Here is a 26301-nt window from a genome sequence, read left to right as displayed (position 1 = left end):
CTTTTTAATTAAAGTGCCATAATGCTCAGACCCAAAGTCCATTTTGACCTTGGATTCCCTTCATTGCAGTTTGCCAAGTGTCGTGGTTTAATGCCAGCTGGCAAATAAGCACCACACAGCTGCTCGCTCACGACTACCCGGTAGAATCAGGGAGAGAATTGAGAAAAGAAGTAAAATTCATGGGTTGAGATAAAGACAGTTTAACAGGTAAAGCAAAAGCCATGCATGCAAGCAAAGCAAAACAAGGAATTCATTCACTTCTTCCCATGGGCAGGCAGGTGGGTGCTCAGCCATCTCCAGGAAAGCAGGGCTCCATCACGCATAATGGTTACTTGGGAAGACAAACACGGTAACTCTGAATGTCCCCCCTTCTTTCTTCTTCCCCCGGCTTTATATGCTGAGCGTGATGTCGTATGGCATTTCCCATTGGTCAGTTTGGGTCAGCTGTCCCAGCTGTGCCCCCTCCCAGCTTCTTGTGCGCCCGGCAGAGCACAGGAAGCTGAAGGAGTCCTTGACTCATGTAATCACTGCTTAGGAACAACTGAAAGATCTCTGCATTGTCAACACTGTTTTCAGCACAAACCCAAAACACAGCCCCGTACTAGCTACTGTGAAGAAAATCAACTCTATCCCAGCTGAAACCAGCACACCAAGTCAACCTTTGTCACTGATACCCACGTGAAAAGGCTTGATAGGTTTGGGCACCTCCAGGTGTTTGGGTATTCTCATCTTATCAAGGAAGGGGTTGTCCAGCGGCTGTCATGAGTTTGGCAAAAGCATTTTTTATTTTTCAGAATCACAAACCTTACAAACACATGAAAATTAAATTGAATGTATATTATATATAATGTATATTGCAATGTTTACATAGCAGCATCAAGTAACAGGATTTTCCTAATGTCTGGGTATCTTTTCTAAAACATTTTAAAATGTATTTTGAAAAGCTTTAAAATGGCAGGTTACATAGAATAGTAAGATCTGCCATAATGAATTAAACCAAAGTCTATTCTAGGCTGTTATCCTCTATTTAGCACTGCCAGAAATGTATACCTGGGAAGAATGTGTGTCTTGGGCAAGCATTCCCTCATGCTCTTTCTATCTTCTACAATATGCAAATGAGAAACTGCCTTAGCCAAAGGCAGTATCTCTGTATTTACTAAGAAAAAGGTAGCCTTTGTCAGATTTTTCTTCCATGAACATATGCAGCTTCTTTGTCAACTGGTGTAAAATTTTAGCATCCACATCTGGTAAACAGTCATATCCTCTGTGAAGAATATTTCTGGTTGTTTGGTTTGAATCTGCTGTTTTGTGTTCTTCACTGATAGCAACCACTCAGTTGTTGTATTTGAGTACTTAGTAAAGCCCTTTTCCAAGTCTCTCATTATTTTACTGGCATCTCTCAAACACCAGCTAAAAGGTCAAATGAATGTTATTGTGCTAAAGCTTGCAAATTATACGGAAAAGCCCTACTTTGTACAGGTATTGGAAGAGAGAGTGTTCTTTTGCAATTCTAGAATGTTATGGAGATTTTTTAAGCAGATGAGCAAGTTAAATTGGTTTAAGATTTTATTTAGGTAAGTGTAAAATTATGTGCTTAAAGTATTATTTAATGCAAATAGAAATGACAAAATTACTTGTTTAAAGGTTTTGCAAATCAATAGTGAATCAGAGATTGGATATGTTCTAAGGTGATGCTCTATAATGAAGTCCATTCCTATCCTGATTTTTACACACAGGCTGACCGCAGACACATATGGATGCACAAACACTGTCTTCCTCTGTCAGAACATGGGTAATAATTGCAAATTTACATGTGGTTTCACTGCCATCCATGGCAAGTATACCTGTATTAGCAATATTAGTCTTTCTAAATATCAGTTCCCCTGTGGTTTCATTGCTTGCAGTATGTTGAAACTGGAGGTAAAGTAATAGCCATGTCACATGGGTATAAGGCAATATGTTGCAATACAGGCATGATTTACAAAACGGGTTTAATGGGCTTTAAGCTTGTGGTCCCTCCTACCCAAGTTTGCTATGAACACTGGTGAAATTTTCTAGTTCTTATGTTGTTACAGCCTGTGTCCAGCTGACAGTGGACAATTATTACACACCACTACTGCCTACTCACTGAAGACTTGTATAGGTGGTTTTTGAGAGGGGATTAAATTCAGTTCCTCTAGGCCCTGCACAGGTGAAATCTTTTTCTAGCTGGTCTGAGCATATTTGCAGCCACCTTTCTTTTCTCTGGGCTGCCTTTCTGCACTCCCCTTCCTTTTACCCCCTCCTCTTTTTTTTAAATCTCTTTTTTTTTTAACCTAGCGTGACAGCTCTGCGGTTAGTAGGTAAGGATTATGACTTCTGTCTCTTCAGTGTCTAATTTACAATTCTTTATTTTTACAGTGGTTAAGAGACAGTAAAACTTCAGAAAAAATTTGTTAGCAACATCTTGTTATATAAAGTCTCCTTCTGTGCTATTATAGCTTAATTTATTTGTGGAACTTTAGGGCCTGGGACCGTCTCCCTAGTTGGATTAATAAATTACACATCAGATGATCAGATTAAGGTTTTCCTTAAAAGTAAAACAAGACCTGTTAGAAGCAGGAAAGGTTCATCATTGTTTAAGTTACAAGTTTCAAAATAAGCTGTCATAAGAACATCAAAGCTTATATAATAGGAGCAAAACCACTGTTATTTTTGCAAACAGAGAAGCAGTCAGTTAAAGGATTTTTATGGCACGCATGAAGAAAGTGCTTCAATTTAAGAAAAAAAATCATGAGGGATCCACAACTTTTATGTTTGCTTCATGCTCCTGCAGAATCGTAAATGAGTTGGGGATCAGATCGTCAAAAAGTCCTGCACGGCTCCTTTTTTGGGAGATTGTGGGGTTTGCCTCTTCCTGAATGGCTGTTCCATTTTAAGTATTATTTTCTATGCTGCTTGGATCATTTGTTTTGTTACTCTCATGTGGTCATGGATATGACCATCTATTTTTACTGTTTTTATCTTACATCTCCACTGTCATATATAAAACTAATGGTTGGACCCATTCTATTGGTTGGTATCTCACTATGATGGTGGCCAAGATCTGTTTATAACAATAAACAGCACTGGTAGCAGAAACGATGAACCACTGACTCAGGGGATGTTCAATAAGTAAATGGAAGAGCTGAAGAATAGACTTTCCCTCTGCTAATTTATAAGTAAGATTGAAAGGTGAATCAGATTGAAGAGGATGCAGTGGTGTAGGATTACACTGTGGTTGTGCTAAGGTAGTCCTCAGGATTCCCAGGTAGGTTTAAAGATCTGCAGAATGTTTCATGCTGTAGTTTTCACATGTAAGTGCTTGCCTTTGAGAACAGAATGCCAATTAGAAGCAAATTTCTCCTGGCTGTAGTTGTTCTTTACTGGAAACAGTGCACTATGGCCATTAACTGTATAGTGGAGTTTTTGTTGTATTATTTCAGAATAATTTCAGCATGGTGAATTAATGTCTATAAAGCCTTAATAATGTGATTCCTTAGCATCTAGTTTAGGAAAGTCTTTACCTCGCCTGTGTAGTTCAGTAAATTTTCCAATTGAGTGATATTTTTTTGAAACCAAAATAAATTCAAGATAAGAAAGATATAGTAACAGTTCTTCGCATAGCTTGAGAGTATATACTTGTGTAGGTGGCAGAACCTCGTTATAATGACGTCCAGAGAAGGGCAACAGACAGAAGGGGAATGTGAAGATGACTTGAATCACCTTGAAGAGCAGTTAAGGGAATTTAGTGTATATAGCTTGGAAAAAATGTACCAAGAGGTTAGGATATCTTACGAATATACAGATATTTGGATGATAATTATGTATAGGAAAGAAAGGAGTGATTATGTGTAGTGGTTGAAGAGCATCCAAAGAGTAATGATTTGAAACCAAAATAGGAGGTGGTACATTATACTGAATTTGGAATGTGAATCTAGAAAGGCATGAAGTGTGTTGACTTCATCTCTCATTGACAGAGAATTGAAAGAGTAAATAGTATTAGAGTAATCCCAGTTCCCAACATTTCCCTTTGTCTTCAAGAGTATGGGCACTTGGAGACAAAGAAATAACCCTCCCTTTGTCCCTCCCTTTGTCCCTCCCTTTGTCCCTCCCTTTGTCCCTCCCTTTGTCCCTCCCTTTGTCCCTCCCTTTGTCCCTCCCTTTGTCCCTCCCTTTGTCCCTCTCTTTGTCCCTGTCTTCCTCCATCCCTTCCTCCTTTCTGTGTTCTCCCTTCCACTTGTTCTCTCCAATGCCCCTCCATGCCCAATGAGCTTCTGTTTTGTGTTGGGCTTGATATAAGAGCAGGTTGCCTAAGATGCAGCAAGAGGACCTTAAAAAGATGCAGCTACTTGAATAGAAATATTGGCTCTGGAAGAAACAGTTTTACTTATTCTCCAACAGTCAAATAGAAAAATCCTATGCAATGATGTCTTTCCCTGTCTGAGCTGTTTCCTCTATTGAAGGGGATACCAAAAGTTACAAACAGCACAAGCTGAATCTCCCACTCAGTGCTGCAACAGCAGCCTCCTTATGTTCTGTTTTTCTTCTTTGTATGCTGAAACTACCTGTTCCTGCTCAGGCCTCTCTGAGTACCTGAAGGAATTGGTATTCTGAGCCTTTGGGTTTCCTCGTTCAATAGTCAGTGTTTACTATTACAAAGGGAGCTGTGATCTGGAACACATTAGGCCCCATCCCAAGGCTCTTACGGGTGAAGTAATGAACCTCAAGTCTCTTCTTCACATCTCTCAGTAATATTAAATAGTTAAAAGGGTACTCTGTAAGATGATGGATTAACTGTTCTCCATGGTTTTGGTAGGTAGGGCAAAAAGTTATGTGCTTAAATTGCAAAGAAGATTCAATTATCACAAGGAAGTATTTTTTAATTAGGAGAGGTCTTTCTCATAGGAAATGTAATAAAGCATTCAGCTAGACTTCTGGCCGACATTGATAATCTTCATTATTGGAAGGTTTAAGATGAGATCAGACTGGAGTATTATGTAACAGTTCTTTGGTGTTTTTTTTTTGTTTGGTTTGGTTTGGTTTTGGTTGGTGGGTTGGTTTTTGCCCTGCAACTTAAATTTAGAGGTTTGGGAGACAAGCTCTCTTTCTGAGTATAAATATAAAGGCACAGGATAACTTGTCTTCATTTTGTGCATTTGGCTCTATGTAGAGACCAGAAAAATGGAGACAGGAAGAAAAATAGCTAACACTGGAAACACTTTCTCATCTGTTCTGTGAAGGGAAAAGGAAAAAAGAAAAAAATTGGAAAGGATAGATTCAGAAAAGGAGGAGACTGAAGAGAGAGAGAACAGTTGGAAGGTAGAATGCCCTGTGTTTTTGTTCAAACGCACAGTTTTAAGCAGAGGTAGAAAAAGCCTTGTTTGCATATTATGTGGGAACCACTGAAATATACCTTACTGAATGCTCTGAAAACAGATGGAGTTGTACGGAAGATCAAGGCAGTGAAGGTGTACTGCAGCAAAGGGAACTTTTTAAAAAAAAAAGAAAAAAAAAAAAAAGGATAATCTGCCCCATATTATCTAGGTCTATAAATTTCAGAACTGTCAGGAACAAGCAGGTTTTCAAAGTGTTTGAGCTGGATCAATGGCTTGTGAGTCAGTTTCTCAGTAACATCTATTAAACTAATTATGTGTCATTTTACTTTGTTTTGCCTTAGTAGTCTGTACTGCAATTCCAGCCTTTCTGTGGCAGTACTGATTAAATGCCTTTTTATTTAGTATTGCTTTCAAAGTGATTTTGTAGCTTTGTTTATGAGTAATACTTAAAATTTATTTTTCTTTAGCTCATTTGAGTTGTTTCTTTTTTTGTTACTGTATTCTTGTATTTTTCCTGTAGGGAAATGCAACACTTATAAGAGGCAGTTTGTAACCCAGTAATTAATTCCATTAGCAATTTACATATCCTTAAGATCAGCTGAATAAAACTGATTTGTAACCAGTCAATAAAGCTTACTTTTTTCTACACTGTTTTTATTTTTAGGAATGTTGTCTCTGCAATTTGAGAGGTGGTGCATTAAAGGAAACTACTGACAAGAAGTAAGTAACATATCCTTCGAGATTGTATATGCTTGTTTTTAACTTTATTCCCAAACCCTTCTCATGTACAACACACTTGTAAACCTAATTACATGACGGTGTCCCTTTAAGCTGAATTGTTGTAAAATTAAAATTACTCCTATTGAAATGTGCCAGTGGCATTTTGTTAAATAGTTAGATGCTAAAATGTGCATTTGTTTTAGTATTTGCACAGACTGACTTGTTCCAAACTTTATTCTGCTGGCCTTTGTGTAAAGAAAGTAAATGAGAGCTCATTTGTCGTTGTTTGCATGGGCAAGTCTTATCAAGCAGCGAAGAGTATTTTCTTCTTTGGTCCTGGAAATTTGTGATTACAGAATGTAATACAATACCTTTGAACTTCTAGAAATGGTATTTTTAATTAACTTGAATAATATTGAAATATTTTAGGTTTTGAAGTGTTTTTTTAAATACACTCTATCATACACTCTGTTATGAATGATGCAAAATAGTATTGTTGCTGACATCATATTATTAACAGCATCATTATCTTTCTCTGTATTTGGGTGACAGAACACTATAGCCAGTAACCCTAACAGACAAAGTGGAGAATAAATGTTCCAGCTTACTATTTTTTCAAGCTCAATAGTGGAACAGTCTTTATGCATGTTGCATCTTCTCTTGTCCGGTTAGGAGAAGGTTTTATGGGAAACTCACAGGCCAGATCTTACCTTCAGAAGGCATTAATATTGTAACGATTTTAATGGAGGTTTTGACCAACAAAGGAAAATTCTAAGCTGCTTTTTAGTTCTGTTTTAAATTCCCCTAAATTTGCTACTTGCTTTTCTCAAAAAAAAAAAAAAAAAAAGACAAAAGTGTCATCTCAGTAGAAGTTATCATGCCCTTTTGATGTTTGCTGCTGATAGATTGCGTGTTGCATCTTTACAAATATGGATGTCTTTTCCTAGACCAATTAAAAAGTTTTAGAAATGTTTCATAAGATCTATTCATAGAAAAAAAAAATCCACAGAGCTTTGCAGAAAGTGATTTTCTCTGCATAACTATACCTAAAGTCTTTGGGTTTGCGTTATATCCCTCTGTATGTTTCTGTTATGGATTTATGAAATGAGAGTTCTGTAAAAGTAGTTCATCTCTTGTTTTTCTGTTTCCATACACCTTACAGTTGTTACACATTGTTGAGTCTTTCATCTGTCTTTCAGCATTAGCAGCATTCCAAACTTTTGAGAGTTTTCAGAAGAGTATGTTCCAATTATGTCTCTTTTTGTTTCCAACAAGTGGAAAATCCAAAATGTGCATTCCCTTCTTTCCTTGTCGCATTCTGATTAGAGATACAGGATGAGCAGTCCTTTCATTTAAAAGCTAATGAATCAGACATGGGGAGGGGTAATAGTTTGCCATATAGGAGAACTGAGATTCCTTCTTTTCAGCAGACCACAGCAATTGAGTCCTGTGAAGTTGAGAGATGTCAGAGTATAAAGGTTTGGGTGAAGATTTATTGAAGAGGCATTTTATTTATAGCATTTCTGTCCCATAAAGCTTAGGTGGTAAAAGAATGTAGTTTTGCAGGTGGGCAGGCAGCAACGAAAAAAAAAGTTCATTATTAAAGGTTAAAAAGAAAAAGTCTCAAAGCAAGACTTTTTTTTTTCTGTAAGTTAGGATATAAACAAAACTGTCATCATAATAAAATGATAGATCTACAACCTTTGTCTGCTTTTATTTGGCCTGAACTGTGTAGCTTGCTAATTGATATGTCATCTTTACATACTGCTTTTATTTCGCACTTTGGCCAATACAACTTCAATGTCACATGACAGCAGTTTGTTTAGTCCCTGTGTGACGTACTGTACTTTTCTAGGTATTTTTGTCAAAGATGAGTTATTGAAATAGCACCACTTCAGTGCAAGAAAGAGAAATTATTTCTGTTCTGCTGCATCACCCTCTATCTCTTTTAGCTCCAGCCTGCATTCATGTTCATCTGCTAAGATGCTCATATAATGTGTGTCTCTGGAGGTCCACAGAAAGTGGAGTGAGGCAAGCATTCAGGTCTTACAAAAAAGAGCAAACAGGGCAATGAGACAAGATATAGAGTGAATTACAGGGAATAAGGCAAATATGAGGAATAGAAATGTTTCCCTTTCTTCAAATCTACTAGTTTCCTACCCCAAAAAAAGATTTTAGAAGTAGTCTCAGCTACTCTTGGTTAATAAAAATGTCATCAGCTTCTCTTTTACTTCATAAAATATGCACTTTCAATATCAATTTCAGACTTTTTAAAGTTTCATTTACCCTTTCTTATTTTGAGATTTATGTACTGAACCAGCATTTAGGGGATATAGCAGTGCCTTCTGATGAGTACAAGAAGCACATAGCATCATCTAACAAGCTTTCTGAAGTTGCATGGAAGTCTTTACATGTAGCACTGGTCCTAGGCACTTCACAGGTACTTTCACTGCTAAAGGGGATACAGTTCATGTTGGGCATTGCAGTGATAGCCTGATCAGTTTGCTGCTTCCATGCCTTTGTGTCTGTAAACAAAAGGTCTTGATAGCATACTTTGTTTTGAACTTCAATAGATGTATGACTGATTCTGATCATGTGTGTTGCATAAGAATAATAACTCCGGTCTGAGTAATGTTAATCCAAAATGCTGTAGGTGATAAATTGCACATGAATCAAATAGAGTGGTCTTTTCATATGCACCTGGATAGTGCAACTACAAGATCTTTGCACTTAATAGAACGTGAAAGAGGCTTAAAAAAATATTGTGGTAAAACCCCAGTCTGAAATTATATTTACACAAAGTGGTAGTGTGGTAAGGTTTGTTAAACACATTTCAAGGAGGCTTAGAAAATCTTAATAAGGAAGTATCTAGAGACGGTTGCCTTTAAAAAAAAACCACACACACAGAGCAAGTAACAAAACATCTTAAACACTTGTGTTTCTACGGGTTTTTGGTGGTATTCTTGACTTGCCACTTTTCACAGGTGGGCACATGTAATATGTGCAATTGCCATCCCAGAAGTCAGATTTGGTAATGTCTCAGAACGTACACCGATAGACACTAGCAGAATACCTTTGCAAAGATTAAAATTGGTGAGTAGTATATTCATATATACTTCATATATTCTTTGCTATTAAGGTGTTCCAATATTTGAAGTGCATTAAAAATCTGAACTGTGATGATTACTGCCAGGTACAGAGCAATAAACTGTGTTTAAGGTAAGGAATAAATAACCAGGGTTTTATGAAGATGGGCTTCTTGACACATAATGGCAATTTATTAACACTGTTAACAGCCTTTGATATTTTATCATAAGTTTGAGCCTGCCCTTCCCCAAAAGAATAACAACAAACTTGACCAGTGTCAACTGTGAAAGTTTCATTGTTGGTGATGAAAGTGTTGAAACCCAAACAGACTGGGAATATCACACAGTACATATTTGTGAGGTCTTTTTATTATGTATTTTTGCCTTAAGGAACTATTTATGAAGGTAGAAGGATGTCTGATCTGTTTGTTATGTGGTATCTCTACCATCTGGGCGTTGAAATGTGTGCACGAAACAGCTCACACATTATCTTCGGTGAAAAGGAAAAAAACTGTTTCCTGAGGAATTTTAAAAGCTGACGGAAAACGTAAATAAAAGTGCATCAGCTACTAACAGTTGCACCCTGTGTTACATCTAGAATAACAGTGTCATTCAAGAAGGTTGATGTACACAAGCAGAAGCTATGTGTAAGTGCAATTTAAGAGTATTTTCATTGCTGTGTTACATGAGAATTGCTTAATTTGTCAGCATGTGCATCGCTGTAGTATCATCTGATAGAAAGTGATTAGCAGCCCATTCAAAATCTTAGGGAAAAGATACCATCAGTTTTCTGGATCTGCCTCACACTAATTCCAAAGTGGTTCTTGGTCTACCTGACCTTGTACTTGTCTATTTTGAACTGTTAATATTTTAATTATATTTTCATTTAATTTCATTCATTATTTTTTGGCTTTGTAGCTGTATTTCTGAATGTGGACTTGCAGTTTTGAGTGGTTTAAACTGATAGACTGTCCTTCAAATGGTAATATGTTCTAAATTTTTGTTCAAAATTTTAAAATTTTGTTTTTCACATGTCCTTTTAAAAATAACATAAAACACATGTCTAAAGAGTATATATAGCTTATTACAAAAAATGTTCTTCCTAATCTGAAAATAAAACCAGTAGAAGCACTGAAAATTAATTTAATATGTTCATTCTTATTTTTTGAGGATCCTAAACAGTCACAGACATGCCTGGTTGCAAATTGTTAAATCTGAGGTTGAAAACACAGAAAAGTGTAATTTAACAGATGTTGAAATTAATCCTCTAGGCTGTCCATGACTTGTACTGTATTGCAGTAACAGGAGCCTTTTGGAGAAGGCTTCAATTAGTTTTAAATTATTGATTTTGAAGGTATGGAGCCAAAATTTGTGGAGTTACATGATTTGTAGTTCCTAGCTAATTTCTGCTGAATATGAAGCAATTATGTTAATCAGTTATTTATAACTGAGACACTTTTCTTCTTTCCTTCAGTTGGTAGAAGATTGCTTATAGCCCTTAGTGCTTTTTTAGTTCTTGAAGCTTCCTTCAGTATAAAATGACATTGAAGCACTACAGATTGTATTAAGCTGTATTTACTCTTTTGGTCTCCTGTGAGTCCCTGACTAGAAATATAGTGCTTGCTTTCCTTAATGCTATTTTTTTAAAGGAAAAGAGTTTGTATATTTGAGTCAAATAAACGTTGTGATGAAGGTACTCAGCTGAATATAATAAAAATGAGAGGCAGGGTACTTTATAACAGTCATAAATGTAGTATTGCTGCAGGTAGTGGACAGCCTTCCTGCGAGGGAAGGAAGCACTATAATCCTGGTTTGGCTCATTAAACCTTACTTTTCCAAGACTTAGTTTCTGACATTGAAGTTATAATGAAATAGCTAGGCTTGTACTAATTTAAGGGAAGTAGGCAGTCTGACCACTTCAAAAGGCTCTGTAATGATTTAATGTCAATAGACCAATAAAATGCTGCTCCATGGGTAAAGGAGCAGAGAAAAATCAGCTCTAAAACCACCAGCAGTCTGTCTGCTTTTAAATTTTGGCTTTTGTTGCAAATAAGTTGCTGTGTCTGATGGTTTTACTCTGCTCTGTTTCACAGTGAATACCCTAGCTAAGGTAAGTCTCCTGAATAACATTGTAGTGTTCTGTATTTTAAAAAAATATATTAAAAAAATACATATTAGATGGAATTGCATGGATACTTTATATTTTCCCTAAAGCCCTGTGTATTAGATACTTTCTGTAAATTTTTTCTTTTGTGTCCTGAAACATGGGGTTCCTACTCCTCTAAAGAGGTTGCTGTCAATAAGCTTGTGTATATATGCCACATCATTCTCAAATCCAATATGATTCTCATTTTAGTCTTCAATTCCTGACTGTTGATGGTGCAGAATAAAAATTTTGCTCTCATACCCACCAACACTGGGTTCTTTCCTTGGGGGAGCCCCAGGGATTGTATCCAAATTAATTCTGTTTCTTTCTCCAAGAATTCCTGACCTTTCTTCACCCCACTTGTCCTGACTTCTTATCTTTCATTCCTCTCCGTTGTTATATACTCCATACTTTAGAGTAGGAAGCTGATACCATCTGTCTTGCTGTTAACTTCTGTAAAAACATACTGATTGATTCACACTTTGACGTTAGCTCTGGGAATCTGTGAGCAATTGATTCAGGCCAGTTTTCCCCTTTGAAATTGTAGGGATCACCAATACTGCTCTTCAGCAGCCAATTCCTGCTTCACAGCTATGCTATTTGTTAGGTTAAGGGTATCTTTGTTCATCAGTCTCCCATCATTCAAAGCCAGAGTGTGTTGTATGAACAAAGGCAAGTTTTGTAAATTGTTTGTTGATAAGGAGCCTTCCTAAGCAATAATTTTTTAAAGAAAATATATTTTTGGGCCTATCTTTATAATGCTCTTTATGTTAAAGCATGGGATAGCTAACAAATGTGAGCTATCCTACTATACTATCTCTCCTTTACAAAATTTGGGGTGTGTTTTGTTGAAGCTTTTAAAATGAGCAGAAAACAATGGAAGATATATGTAAAAGGATAGATTACATTCCAGCCTGCAGCCATACCAACACTAGATCTTACAATGTAGAGGCGAATATAGTTCTAGTTGTTTAAAACATTTCTCTTTCTATCCCCATACTCCCCCTTCCTCGCCTTCATGTCTCTCTCTCTGAAATAGTAAGAAACACAAATAAGCAGAAAATCTACTGTTTTCAGAGATCTGTGGAGGCTGAACTGACATTTTCTGTAATGTAGCATCTACAAAGGAATATCAAAGGAAATAAAAAGTCGATGTTTTATTTTTCACAAATTAAATAATATCTGTGCAAACATGAACATATTGGTAGGCTGGTTTTTACTGTTTAGTTCGCATGTATACTGGTTGATGATAAATAGTTTTAATTCACTAGACGTTTTGGGTGGGAAATAGTGTGTTTCCTGTCAATCTTCCCATTATTAAATATTCAGTATATACTAATTTCTTCCATAAGCATAATTTGTACTATGCTTACAGTACCTCATAGCTTTAAAAATCTTTTATGCAACTGTTTCACATTTGCAAGTTAGTGGGTTTTTACAGAATGCCAAAATGTTTTCATATTTCCTTAGCTTTTTTTTCAATTGGTTACATGCCATGTTCTATCTTTGCTGAAAATATACATGCCAGTGAAATGTTCATTAAAAATTAATTCCCTTGAAAATTATTCCTTAATGCTACTGGATGAAAACAATCTAAATAAAAACTAATAGAAGATTTTGGTACTTTGTCTTTCATAGGGGAATGTGAAAGAAAAGAATGTGATACATGCTGTGTTGAAATAAAACAGGTTGTATCATCACTTGTATTTTAGGTGTGTGCACCCATGCTATCGATGGACTGGAGTTGACATTTCATGTGAAAGCAAAAGGCCTCCCAGGCAACCTCAGTGTAGAGAGCATTGCACAAAGACACTATAACCTGTAGTTTCTCCTCTTTACCTCTCTGTGACTATACCTTTTCTCTTTTTCTGAAACTTACATGAATGGGAAAATCAGATTATCCCAGCCTCTTTCGTCAGAGAGTCAGGCTTGCTTTTTTTATTTCAGATTCAGCCTGGATGGTCACATCAATCAGACACTTTGAGTTCCAATACCCATGTGGAATGACAATTCATGGTTATCAAGCTAGGAAACAAATATTTTGAATTCAGATGTTTATGCACAGATTCTAAAATGAAATACCTGGAGGGAAATACCTTACTGTATCACACATTTAAAAATCAATATTTTACATAAACTGTAGTATGGTAGCTGCTTTGCAGACACTTAGTTCAGATGGTCTCTGTTCCAGTGGTTCCAGTTTAACAGCAGACATATAAGCAAGTGTGAAAAGACGGGGAATACACAAATGCCAACTTGCATACTGTTTAACCACAGTGAAAATGTTAGGAGCAGATTAAAGGGAGGCAGAATTGGTGAGAAGGGATGGTATCAAGGAGGACCACATGAAATTTGTCTAAAGGTATATTCAGAGTTTCAGCTGGTGCCAAATTGGAACAAGTGTATGATTTGGAGGAAAGTTTTTGCCATGAATGACTTCCATCCCAACACAGTTCAAAAGCACCTAACAGTTGACCCAAAGCAAATAAAGCTTTTAGTTCAGCTTGTTTTTTTCCTTGCTGCTTCTGAAAACCTGTCTTCTTTGACTATTTATATGTATCAGGCCTTGGGTTCATAGAAAACAGACACGTGTCAAAGTCAACAAAAAATTTTATTCTACCTAGATAGTCTTTGCTTTCAAAAGAGTGCTGATTACTCAACTCTAATTATAAATATGAACTACAGCTGCATGAAAAAGTCTCTGGAGATGAAAAAATCAGACTGACCTCTCAAACATAAATTCAGCCTTTAAAAGAAAGGGTAAGTACTCTCTTGTCTGACATAGGACTTAAAAGTAGAATTAAATGAAAGCACTTAACTATTGTATGGCCAAGGAATCCAAGCCAAAAGGAATATTGAGTCTAGTGTCATTTACCCTTGTCAGACATGTGACTTATAATGAACAGTAGGCATTGTAAATGAGAGTGTTTAAATGTTTCATGATACAAAAGAAACATTTAAACAGAATCATTAGCATCTGCTCCTAAAGCTATATATTTAAGTTGACAACTATAAAATCATGTTTTGAATAGAATACTTATCAACTCAATAGCAAAATACATTATCTGTGTAAAAATACATTATATTATTTTCTTTGTTTTAAAATGCTTGGGTATTGGGTTGACTTTGTCCTTACAAGCAGTCTACTGCAATGCTGTACTGAAACATGCACATAAGATGCCTTTGTTTCTTTATCTATAGAGCTTCCTATTATTTTTACATTTGAAATCCTATTTCTCCAACAAAATAGAGGTAGAAAATGAGTTTTGGAATAGCCGAAGTTGCCCTGAAGCTTTTGGTGACCTCAAATTTGTATTTGACAAGTGAACTGAGTATAAGCACAAGTGTACTCTGAGTGAGGAACATTATTTTGAAAAGAAATTTACACTGTGATGATGACTGATCTACAAGCCTTTCAGTATATGGCTGAAGCTGTAAAGTTCTTTTTAGAAGCCTATACACTTGAAAATTTGCACCTGAAGGCAAATAATAGTGAGCTTGAAAGCCAAAGATTATAGTTTTGAAAGGTACATCAATTCTGAAAATACAGAGGTTTCTCTGTGGTATGTCACTGAAGAATGAAATCAAAGTGAAAATGTGTATGAGCTTTTAAAAGAACAAGCAAATATTCTCCTGCCTGTCATTCTGTTTTAATGATGTGTTATAAACCTAAAAAAGGATATAGACATTTGAGGACACTGCTTATCTTCTGTGTTCTAATTTGTAATGAAATTCATCTGTTAGGTAGTAGAATTATTGCAGCTGTGTTTGTGAATGAGTAATAAAACACTTGCAGTGATGTATACCAGTGTTGCTATGCTCTTCTGGTAATACAAAGAGATATTGATTACTTTTCAGCATTTCCAAAAATATTTCTGGAAGGACAATTGAGGAGAATCATTATACCATATATAAATTCATGCATTAACTAACTCATTGCACACATTCACAGGCACTGGGAGCAAAACAGACAGAAATCTTGAGACAGATTTTAAAATATTTCCAAATTGTTTTAAAATTGTTAATGAACTAGCTTTAAATAGCACACTTTCTGATTTAAAAAAAGGTAAACTAAAAATGATGCAATAGTTAATTACTGCAATATATAATTTGTTAAAAATGTAGTGACTCATTGCAATCATGTAGAAAATACAATTTAGTATACATGCTTTAGTCACAGGATTCACAAGATTTTTAATAAGTATGTTAGAGGAATCTACGTGGCTGGCTGTGTAGTACTTACTGTCAGAATAATTTGCTACAATGAGCAGATCCTATTGCAAACTGTCAAATTTATATCTTGCAGTGGTACCATACTATTAAGCCTTATGAAAAATATGGAAAATGTTAGCTATGCGTGACTGTAGATAATGTCTGAAGACATGGACATGTGTGTAAGAATGAAAGCAGAGTGTTTAAAATGTTAACTAGTCCTCTGAATTTCTTTTTACTTGTAGAGAGGACTTTATGTGCAAGAAAATGGATTTTTCCTATAAAAATCTTTTGAAATTTTTTAAGATCTGGATGGTTAATAGTCCATAATAAGATGTGTAGGTCTTATACAGTCAGGTCTATGTTTTCAAGTTCATCTCTGTAAAATATGTATTTGTGTATAGGTGAGATCATGTATGTGATTTTTTTTGTGTCCACACACAAATGGATAGTAATGCAACAAGTATATGAGAAAGGTAACTCATAAGTTAAACAGGTAGATGTCCAGAGGTGAATGTCATTGAAAACCTAAATTAAATACTGAGTTTTGAATTGAATAATAAGGTTGAGGGTCAAGAATACTTTCATTTCATAGGTAATAGTCTACATTGTCAAGCATGGAATAACTCTCTGAGCTCTAATAATTTGGTGACACCTAAGTAGCAACTGAATAGTATAAGGATCTTGTGTTATCTAAATGGTTTTACTTTGCATCAGTAAAAAAATTATTTTTATAGCATTGTAATTTTTTTAAAAATTATAAACCTGCTGAATTTATTTACTTTTATTTGGCTTATGTTTATTTGAATCTCCTGATAAAGCTTTCAGAAGTACTTACATGCTTTAAAGATCAAACTCCACTTTAAAATATGATTTGAGTATTTGGGGACAATAATGCTTTTTATCCGAAAGAACAAAAGGGCTTGTAATTGTGTTTCATATTCAAGCTTAATTTTTTTACTGGTATTCATTTGAAAGACCTTCTAATTGGATGAGTAAGGTAGCAGACCCTTTTGGGATCTCCTTCTATGGTTATTCATCTGGACTTTGCACACACTGTTTATGTCTTAGTTTATTTTTCTGTTTGTCAATACTGGTGTCACTATGTTGTTGAGAAAAAAGGCTGCCTAATATCTGTGTGATTTTTAAAATAAAATGTTCCATTAAGTTGTTAAGAGTTACTTTATGTCCCCAGGAATATTAATAGTGGGTGCTGGTGGACACTGGATTTATTTACAAATTAACAATTTAGATTGTTGGTTTTTTGAACCTTAATTTTTTGTTTTAATTGGATATAAAAATTTTCTATAGAAGGGCATTTTATTTAGAAAATGAAACATCATATATAAGGGAAAAGAAAAAGTGTGAGAATTAAAACAGCCACGAAAGGGACAGAAACATGTTAAGTGTAGTTACTAGCAAGGATTAAATGTGTCCAGTGTACGCAGAATTTAAGTGATGTTTTAGAAAACTAGAAGAAAGAAAACTGACACCAGGATTGTATCTGTAAGAAAAGAATTGGAAGACAGCATAATCCAGGAAAGCTTATCTCTGATCACCACATGCACAAGGTATAGAGGCAGTTTTATTGGTTTTGTTTTTGTTGTTGCTGTGTTGTTTTTATAGTGATTGAATACACATCAAACAGCTGTACTAAAAAGTCTGTCCCCATCTTTCTTATAAGCCCCCTTTAAGATTGAAAGACTGCAATAAGGTCAGCCTTCTCTTACCCAGGCTGAACAACCCCAACCATCTCAGCCTTTCTTCACAGGAGATGTGTTCCAGATCCTTCTGATCATTTTAGTTACCGGCCCCCAGTAACAAGTCCATGTCTCTCTTGTGCTGGGGATCCCAGAGCTGGATGTAGTACTCCTGCTGGTAGTACGTTCACCGGAGTGGAGTAGAGGGGGGGAATCCCCTCCCTTGACCTGCTGGCAATGCTGCTCTTTTCTTGCAGCCCAGGATATGGTTGGTTTTCTGTGCTGCAAGCACACTTTACTGGCTTGTGCCCACATTTTCATCCACCAGTGCCCCCAAGTTTTTCTCCACTGGGCTGTGCTCAATCCATTCATCCCCCACTTTATATTGGTACTGGAGATTGCCCCTACCCAGCTGCAGGATTTTCTACTTGGCCTTGTTGAACTTCGTGAGGTTCACAAGCCTGTCAAGGTCCCTCTGGATGTCATCCCTTCCCTCTAGCATATCAGCTACACCACTTAGCTTGGTGACATCGGCAAACTTGTTGAGGGTCCACTCAATCCCACTATCTCTGTCATGGAAGAAGATGTTAAATAGTACTGGTCCCAGTATGGACCCTTGAGGGACATCACTTCTTATGGGTTTTCTACTTGGACATTGAGTCATTGACTCTTTGGATATCACATCCAGCCAGTTCCTTATCCATCTAATAGTCCATTCATCAAACCCATCTTCTCTAATTAGTGAGGCACAATTTGCCCTTGGTAAAGCCATGTTGGCTATCTTCAGTCACCTCCTTGTCTTTTATGTGTTTCAACATAACTTCCAGGGGTCTCTGTTCTGTGCTCTCAGTGGGCACAGAGGTGAGGCTGACTGGTCTGTAATTGCCAGGGTCTTCCTTTTTTACCCTTTTTAAAAAGGAGTGTGATATTCCTTTTCCCCCAGTCACTGGGGACTTCCCCTGGCTGCCATAACTTTTCAGATATGGTGGAGAGTAGCTTAGCAACTACATGAGCCAATTCCCTCAGGACCCTGAGATGCATCTCATTAGGTCCCATGGACATGTGTATGTTCAGGTTCCTCAGGTGGCCTCAAACCTAATTTTCTCATACAGTGGGAGGGACTTCATTCCCCCAGTCCCTGCCTTGAAGTTCAAGGTCTTGAGGGATGTGGGAAGAGAGATTAGCATTGAGAACTGAGGCAAAAATGTTGTTGAGTATCTCAGCCATCTTCATGTCGGTTGTCACTAGTTCTGTCTCATTTTCTGGGGAGGGATACATTTTCTTTAGTCTCCCTTTTCTGACCAACTTACCTGTAGAAGACATGCTTACTGATCTTTGCATCCCTTGCCAAATAGAGCTCCCACTGTGCTGTAGCTTTCCTGATCCTGTCCCTACACATTCAGGCAGCATCCCTATATTCTTCCCAAGATACATGTGCCTGGTTCCACTGCCTGTGCATTTCTTTCTTACACTTTATTTTGACCAGGAGGTCCTTACTCAGCCATGCTGGTCTCCTGCACTCCTTGCTTGATTGCTCACACATTGGAATTGAGAGCTCTTGTGCTGTTAGAAAATGTCCTTAAAAAACTGCCAGCTCTGTTCTGCTCCTTTATCACTGAGGGCAGTTTCCCAGGGGGTCCCATCCTGTAATTCCCTAAACAACTGAAAGTTCACTCTCCTGAAATTCAAGGTCTTGACCTTAGTCTTCACCTGGCCCCTACCCCTCGATATTGTGAACTTCACCAGGGAATATCACTGCAGCCCAGGCTGCCACCAATCTTTACCTCTGTAACTAGTTCATCTGTGTTGGTAAGCAACAGGTCCAGTAATGCTTCTACTGTGGTTGGGCTGTGTGTCATCTGGATTAAGAAATTATCCTCGATGCTCTCCAGGAGTCTCCTGGACTGCTTACAGCTTGCTGTGCTGCTTTTCTAGCAGATGTCTGGGTGACTGAAGTCCCCTGGTTGGATCAGAGCCCGCAAGTGTGATGCTTCTTGTAGTTGAAGTAAGAACACTTTATCAACAGGATCCTCTTGATTGGGAGGACAGTAAGCATGAACCATGAGGTTTCCTTTGTTGGCTTGGCCCCTGATTTTTACTGGTAAGCTCTCAACCTGTTCATTGCTGTTTTTTGAAAGACAGCAGTCAATCAATTTTTTTCACACAGGAAGCAACCCTTCCACCCCTCCTTCCTTGCTGGTCCCTCCCAAACTGTTTATAGCCATCGATTGCAGTGCTCTAGTCATATGATGTCTGCCACTAAGTTTCAATGATAGTAATTAGATCATAGCTTTCCAGCTGTGCAGTCGCTTCCAGCTCCTCCTGTTTTTTACTTATGCTACATGCTGTTTTATGGATTTGGTGTGTTTTAAGGATAGAATGATGAGTAATTGCTAAATTAATTATTCGGACATAATTGGAAATAGTTGGAAACTCAGTTTGGTGAGAATGTTTAGCTTTCAGAGGTTAAGTTAGGTGTTTTAGTACTTTAAGCTACTTTTTCTCTGTCATTTTCTCATTTAAAGTTCTGTGCCACAAGGCATGGATGTGGAGATGCTTAGAACGTTATTGTCAGAGCTGTCCCCTGAAGTGAAAAAGGTCTGGTTCAGGGTATAAGCTTGAGAACCTGTCTACATGAACAGTTATTAGTTTTCCTTTAGGAAGCTGACTGCTATTTGAAATAATATTTGTAAGGAGCTGCTGAGGAAAGTAGTAAGTTGAGTTGACCAGCAAATTCTGGAGATTTGAAGTTAATGTTCATTTTAAAGAGCAAAGGAGGATTGCTGAACTGCTGCCAGGGATTACATTTTTCCCTTGAGTTGAAGTAGCTCTCTGTGAGCTTTCTGTATATGCAGTTTCCAAAAAAAAGGATGAGGTATCTGTTTTAGATAAGTTTTATTACCGGTAAAATGGCACATTCTTTTAGAGACTAGTGATTTGTCCTCTCTTTGTTTACAGTGTGGCTCTTTTAACAGTCATTTATTTCATCCTGCTGTTTTGTTTTGCATCCCATTCTTATCAGAATAAGGTATGGTCTCTTAGCCCCAGCTTGAACTACAGATGAGTGTCTTAAATTACCCCAAATGACAGAGAACAACATCTTGGTGGAAGATCATTTGCTAGGTACATCCAGTATGTTTAACTGTGTGGTCTTCAGGAACGGCTGTATGTTGTTTTCATTACCAGCAAGCGTTACATCTGTCTTGTCAGCTCTGAACTTAAGCAGCTTACTTATTCCTTGCACCTTATCACAGCAGGGCACTTGGCAAGCTGAGAGACTACACTGTCCAAGTCTGACAAATATAAGTCATAAAGCAATGTCAACATCGTAATGATGGCACTGCAGCCTATATCATCTTCCAATTTCTCCAGTAGCCTATATGTTACAGAGTGACACTGTATGACAGAAAGTTCTCTTGGTGGACAGCCAGTGTTACAGTCTGTTTTTTCGGCAGAAATGGGGTCCCTAACAGGCCATAACAAAATAACACATAAATTGGTGTAAAGTTCATAAAATGAGTAATGAATACTTTAAGTTCATATTGTATAAAATTCAACTTTGTGAAACTGGGCAGATATAAGAGTATATGAAGAAGTAGAGGCTGTGGAAAATATCCTAAACTGGATTTGAAATATTATATATTCCACTGCTTTTTGGACACCAGAGCAATAGTAGGAGATGTGTTCTTGTGCAAGTGTAACTCCACAGATCTGTAAATAAAGAAGCCATTGCAAATAGAATCTTTGTTTTAAACACCTTCTTGTCCTGTGGGAGAGTTAATACATGTGAACCTTTAGTCTTTTGCATGGTGTCTTATGTCTACCTTATCTTTTAATGTTAAAGCAACATGTTAGCCATAGAAATGATGGCTGGAGGGAGTGGAACAAATTATTTGTATTTCCTGATTCTGTACAATACTCAGCTAACCATCTGGTCTATAGCTTGCTGACTTTCTTCTGTGATATGAAATATCAATTTCTTAATGATAGAGGAACTAGAGTCTTGCAGCTCGACAGCACTTACATGATTTTAGAGAACTTCCAGATCTCTGTTGAATAATAAGGCTTGACGTACATTGCAGATGTCCTTTGGCTAGGAGTCTTTCACTTTTAGACCCGCACGGAATAGTATTTCTACCCTTGTGAGAGGTCTTTTCTTTTTATAACTGAAATATGTTTGCTGGCTAATTAATTTTTTCTCCTACAACACAACTTGTGGTGTAGAGCGATTCTAGTCAGAGCTGCCTGTAATGTACATTTTCCAGTTCAGCATCATAGTTTAAGCCATCACATCCATCTGAAAAATACTGTGGTCACTGTGAAAGTTGCATTTGAGATAACTATCACACAAATCTCTATTACCCTTAGGAATTTTCTGTTTGCAATAACCCCTTTAACTTCTTTAACTAGTCATGATAAAAATTATCTCATTATAGGAAGTAGAAATCAGCTTTTAAACAGAAATCAAAAATTTCCAACTCTCTGCTGGATGTGCCTTGTGAGGTTAATGGCAAATTTATGCTTGTGGGAGTGAAAATTTTAGTGAATATGTCACAGAAGAGATCTGCCATCCTTAGTTTTACTTTGAGTGTTCATTGTCCCACCTGGAAGCTCACACATACCTAGTTGCATTGCTTTTACATGCATATATGTGTACATGCACACACATGATCCTATACATATGCAGTTAATATTGGCTTTTAGAATAAGGGAAGCTTAAGAAATCAAATGCCTTTAATACAAGCATTGTCCAACTCACAGAGAGGTGGAAGTAACTATTGATACATATTTACATTTCTCTTTGTATTTCTTTTAGAGACTTAGCAAATATATGAAGCTAGAAAGATTTGATTCAGATTCATTTGTTCTTTTTGCGCAGAGATTGAATGTTTGAATGATCCAGAGTCAGGTTTTTTATATCAGTAACTTCTTTTTTTTTGCAGTGAGAATATAGAATTTTTGCTCTGAGAGTCCATGGTAACTATTGTCTAATTTCTGTGCTTCTGCCATTTAATGTCAAGATTTTTATTTCCCGCCCCCCCCCCAGTCAGGTTGGCAATTTGAGGTGTCCTAAACTTCCATTCTGTTTTAAATCCTTTCATTATGACATAGCCTAATACTTTAAACTTATTTATACAAATGTACTTCAAACTTCTGACTTCAGGATTTGTAACTTTTTTTTCCTCATCTCAGAGAAATGAAATTCTCCGTTTGTAAAGGCAGAAGGGCTTTGGTCACTTGCTGTCACTTTCACAGATTTGCTGTTGACTGGAAAAATGCACAAAAAACTATTTAAAAGCTCAGTTGTTTTTATACATTTTAACGTAAATATGCAGCACAGAATTTATTCCATATATATTATATATATCTTTTGGATTCCTGCTCTTCAGCAGTATTGTAGGTTTTATTAAAACATTATATATAAACACACACACACATGTATACACACACACATGTTTATATATAAAAATCTCTTGAATATACCAGTGCAGATTTTTTTTTGTATTAAAAAGAACATATATGACTATTCATAAATGGGTGGTTGTTTTACTTAAATTATTGTTTCCAAAGTAAATGACAGGAGAAGAAATAAGACAACCAGCAGGTTTTTTGCTACTGTGTTACCATAGTGTTTTACTGTAACTGAATGACATTAACACATTTTTCTTCTGTTATTGTGGTTTAGTTTTTTGGGGGCCATTTTTTAGCCAGTTTGGGTGACAATGCCAAAAAAATTTAGGGAGTTTGAAAGGATCCTTGATGTGTTACTTTAAAGCAGCAATAAATACTGCAAGTGATTATTCACTGGGTGATACTTGCAGCTATTACTTTTCAAGACTTTCCTTCCTTGTTTATACAGTTGAGTAATTGTGACTAGCATGAAAGCAGGTATCAGAGGAATACTTGCTCACCAAACATCTTTATAATTCAGAGCTTTGTGCTGTCCTAGACAGCTCCTAGTAAATTTCAAACATTTGATCAAGTATTGCCAAATATATGTGACTTGGCCCTGTTTCATAATGATTTTCAAAATAAGTGGAACAAAATGAAAGCATAGAGATCACAGGACCAGGTAAGCAACATAGAAGTAAGGGAGATATATTAGATATTTATCCCTTGCTAACAGATTACTTTAAAAGAGGAAAATTAAGATCAAGATTCTTGTCAAGTTGAGCATGATGAAGTGGTTAGTGAGCAGTCAATGGGATTATGGATGAGACTTAGTAAACTTTCATTGTATCTCATCTGTATGAAAGGAGGTTAGTATGAACCTGATAATCTGAATTACCTGATTTTAGAAAGCAGGGATTGAGCCATGTCTCAGCATGGAATCTTGAGCTGTAGAGTGTAAGCAAAGCATCTAATGGCTAAATATTTTTTACCTTAATCATTATGGTTTCAAAGGAAAGAGAAAATTTTGAAGTGTGAGTGAGTGAACATTATATCTAAGCAAAAGGAAGAAGATGCATTACCTAAAGTTATTGAGAGGAATGATTACTGTCCATGTAGTTCATTTGGGTGGTCAGCTACATAATTTTTGGGTGTTTTAGTTTCTAAATCTTTTTCTGCAGTCCAACAAAATCTGAGCGTAAAATAGCTATGCCAAAAATGTTTGAATTCTTAAGTCAGCATCACAACATTTTACAGCTTTAAATATTCCTCAGCTTTGATAATGGAGCTAGAAGTACTTACATGTTCATAGATAATGTCTATGAGTGTGCAGTAAATTGGATTTTCTACTGTCACAGTAGGAGTAGTAGTAGTATTGGTAAAATGGGGATCTCATAGGTGATCTCCTTCTTGGCTTGTTTATTTGTCTAGCTGTTCAAAATTCCCACTCAGGGAGCACTGATCACTTACTGATCACACCTAAAGACCTATATTTTTTAATTCCTCTCAGCAACATCTTTCTTTACCTAGCATATGTGATCACCTGCTTAAGATAAGCTAGGTATAAAAAAACACAGTTATTGGTTCCAGAAGATATTATAACTCAAAGTTGCCTGTATGTTGATGGCTGTCAACTGTAAACTGAAAATCCATGAAAGCAAGCACCCACTTTTGCTCTGCATTTTGTGATTATGCTATCACATAATGTTTTATGGTATAGGAGGTAGCCATTGCTTTAAAATTTTAATGGTCTGGACTTAAATTTTGTGTAAATATGGTAACCATTATGCTCCAGATAGTTCAGAGACATTTCATAGATCCTTTCCTTTCAAATCAGTAAGATGATTTAATATTATACTAGGCTGAGTGCTTGTATTACATTTTATTTTGATGTAAATCTTTTGTCAGGTCTCTCATCATAGCATCAGAGAGCCTTTCAAGTAGTTATGAAACAATGTGAATGATATCCACCATAATTATACTACTTTGTATTTCCTCTGAGGAATGAATATTCTGAGTATGCAGTTGTAGCAATTTTTTGCAGGTTCTGGTTTGTTTTTTTTTTTTGTTTGTTTGTTTGTTTGTTTATTTTTTTTTTTTTAAGTGCCTGCAGGCAGTCTGGCTTGTTTACGCCAAATCAGTCTGGGGAAGAAATGTTCATAGTACATGCTGTGCACTGGGAGTAGAAAGTGGTTGGGATAGTAGGTGATCCTTAGTTCTTGAGTGAATTTGTTCCAGTGTTAAGCTGATCCTTTAAAAGCTGTGTTCTGTGCTATCAAATTTGTTGTGGAAATTTCCACTACACTTAAGTTTATGCAGCTGAGCTGAACTGACACTTTCCTCTGCTGACTGCTAGAAAGTGAAGTACTTTGGGTGGGAAGACCCTGAACTTGTTTAGTTATTCTGTAGGGACCAATTTAAACAAGGAATGATCACAGAGCACTTTCAGGCATGTTTGAGAGCTTATCAACAGCTCACCTAATGTTTCTTGATTAACATTTTTATTGAGAAAAAGAACATTTATTAGAGGTCTGGGATTTTCTTTAGAGCCATATAGATGCTTTATACTATGAAAAGTTGTTCTGCTTCCTGGAAATAGGGAATTATCTTAAAAATATGCACAAAACATTAAAGCAAACCAAAATATTTAGTTTTAATTAAAACTTGATTTAACTTCTTTTTCAGGCATTTAAAAATTTAGACAGTTTTAATTCTGGTTTGGTTTTGGGTTTTGTTTTTTTTCATTAGAAGGTTGATACTTTCATTTAGAAAATATCAAAATGGCAGGTATCACGGGAAATGTCATCCTACAAATGTTTTTTATTGTGTTTCTGTGTGACTGATTTCTGTTTTATAGAAACTTTATCATTTAGATTTCTTAGCTATAGCTTCTGTTATGGATTTCAAATTTCCCTGCTCTACATAGGATTTGATTGGAAGGTCAGTTTACTGCATTGAATAGTCCTGAGATCCTTTAAAAACTGAAAAAGATGATGTTGCTAAATAGAACAAATACAGTTTTATGGGTCCAGATATTTAACGATGAAGAAGGAATTCACACTGGTGAACAAGACAGTCTAATATAGGGACATTTTAAGAATAAGGTGGTTGTATAATAAAATACATAAATGACAGTGTATCAAGCCTAATGTTCTACATTAATATTTTTAAGATTAGAGTAACAGTAAACAATCTTTCCAAATTAATCTTTTATTATAGGTATTGGTGCTGCATTATATGTGTAAACAGTAGTATTTATTTTGTGGAAAGGTTATAAAGCACATGATTTTGTATATTGCCATTCCTTGGTAGATCTTTACTCTAAAATAATTAGGAATGTTAATGTATAATTCCCCATAGCAGGTGACAACTTGTTAGGGAAGGTTTGCAGCGCAGCAGCATTTGGTGAATTATCTGCAATAATTTGCAATGAAATTTCTTCTTATCTAAACAGAAGGCTTCAAACTTGTCAAATATCTGCTAACTTTGAGCAGCAAACTGGAAAAGGGAAACACTGTATATAAGCAAAGCGATAGTTTGCGGGTTTTGATAAAAAGTCTTACTACAGTGTTTGGTAAGTCAGTCACCAAGGTGAGCAGCCCAGTCCACAGCGAAACTGCAGGTCTCGGTGCACAGGGGATTTTTCTGAGGCAGGGAAGTGCCAGGGCAGCAGAGAGGCCCGCTGGGAG

At 36.4% G+C, this 26301-nt stretch overlaps 1 protein-coding gene across 3 annotated transcripts in view; it reads left to right on the top strand.

Moving 5' to 3' along the window:
* The window catches only part of KDM4C (lysine demethylase 4C), a 260269-nt gene that overhangs the window by 174544 nt on the left and 59424 nt on the right, over positions 1 to 26301 (top strand). For 2 of the 3 annotated variants that reach the window (XM_075078323.1, XM_075078324.1), the window contains exons 16-17: positions 6022 to 6077; positions 9062 to 9170. In XM_075078323.1, the coding sequence (XP_074934424.1) occupies positions 6022 to 6077; positions 9062 to 9170 (165 nt within the window). The remainder of the gene's footprint in view (positions 1 to 6021; positions 6078 to 9061; positions 9171 to 26301) is intronic. The other variant, XR_012657889.1, reaches the window with a different exon arrangement.

Source organism: Phalacrocorax aristotelis, chromosome Z, assembly GCF_949628215.1.
Source record: "Phalacrocorax aristotelis chromosome Z, bGulAri2.1, whole genome shotgun sequence".
NCBI lineage: Eukaryota > Metazoa > Chordata > Aves > Suliformes > Phalacrocoracidae > Phalacrocorax > Phalacrocorax aristotelis.
Note: the sequence above shows the minus strand (reverse complement) of the source record. Positions and strands in the feature narration are given on the sequence as shown.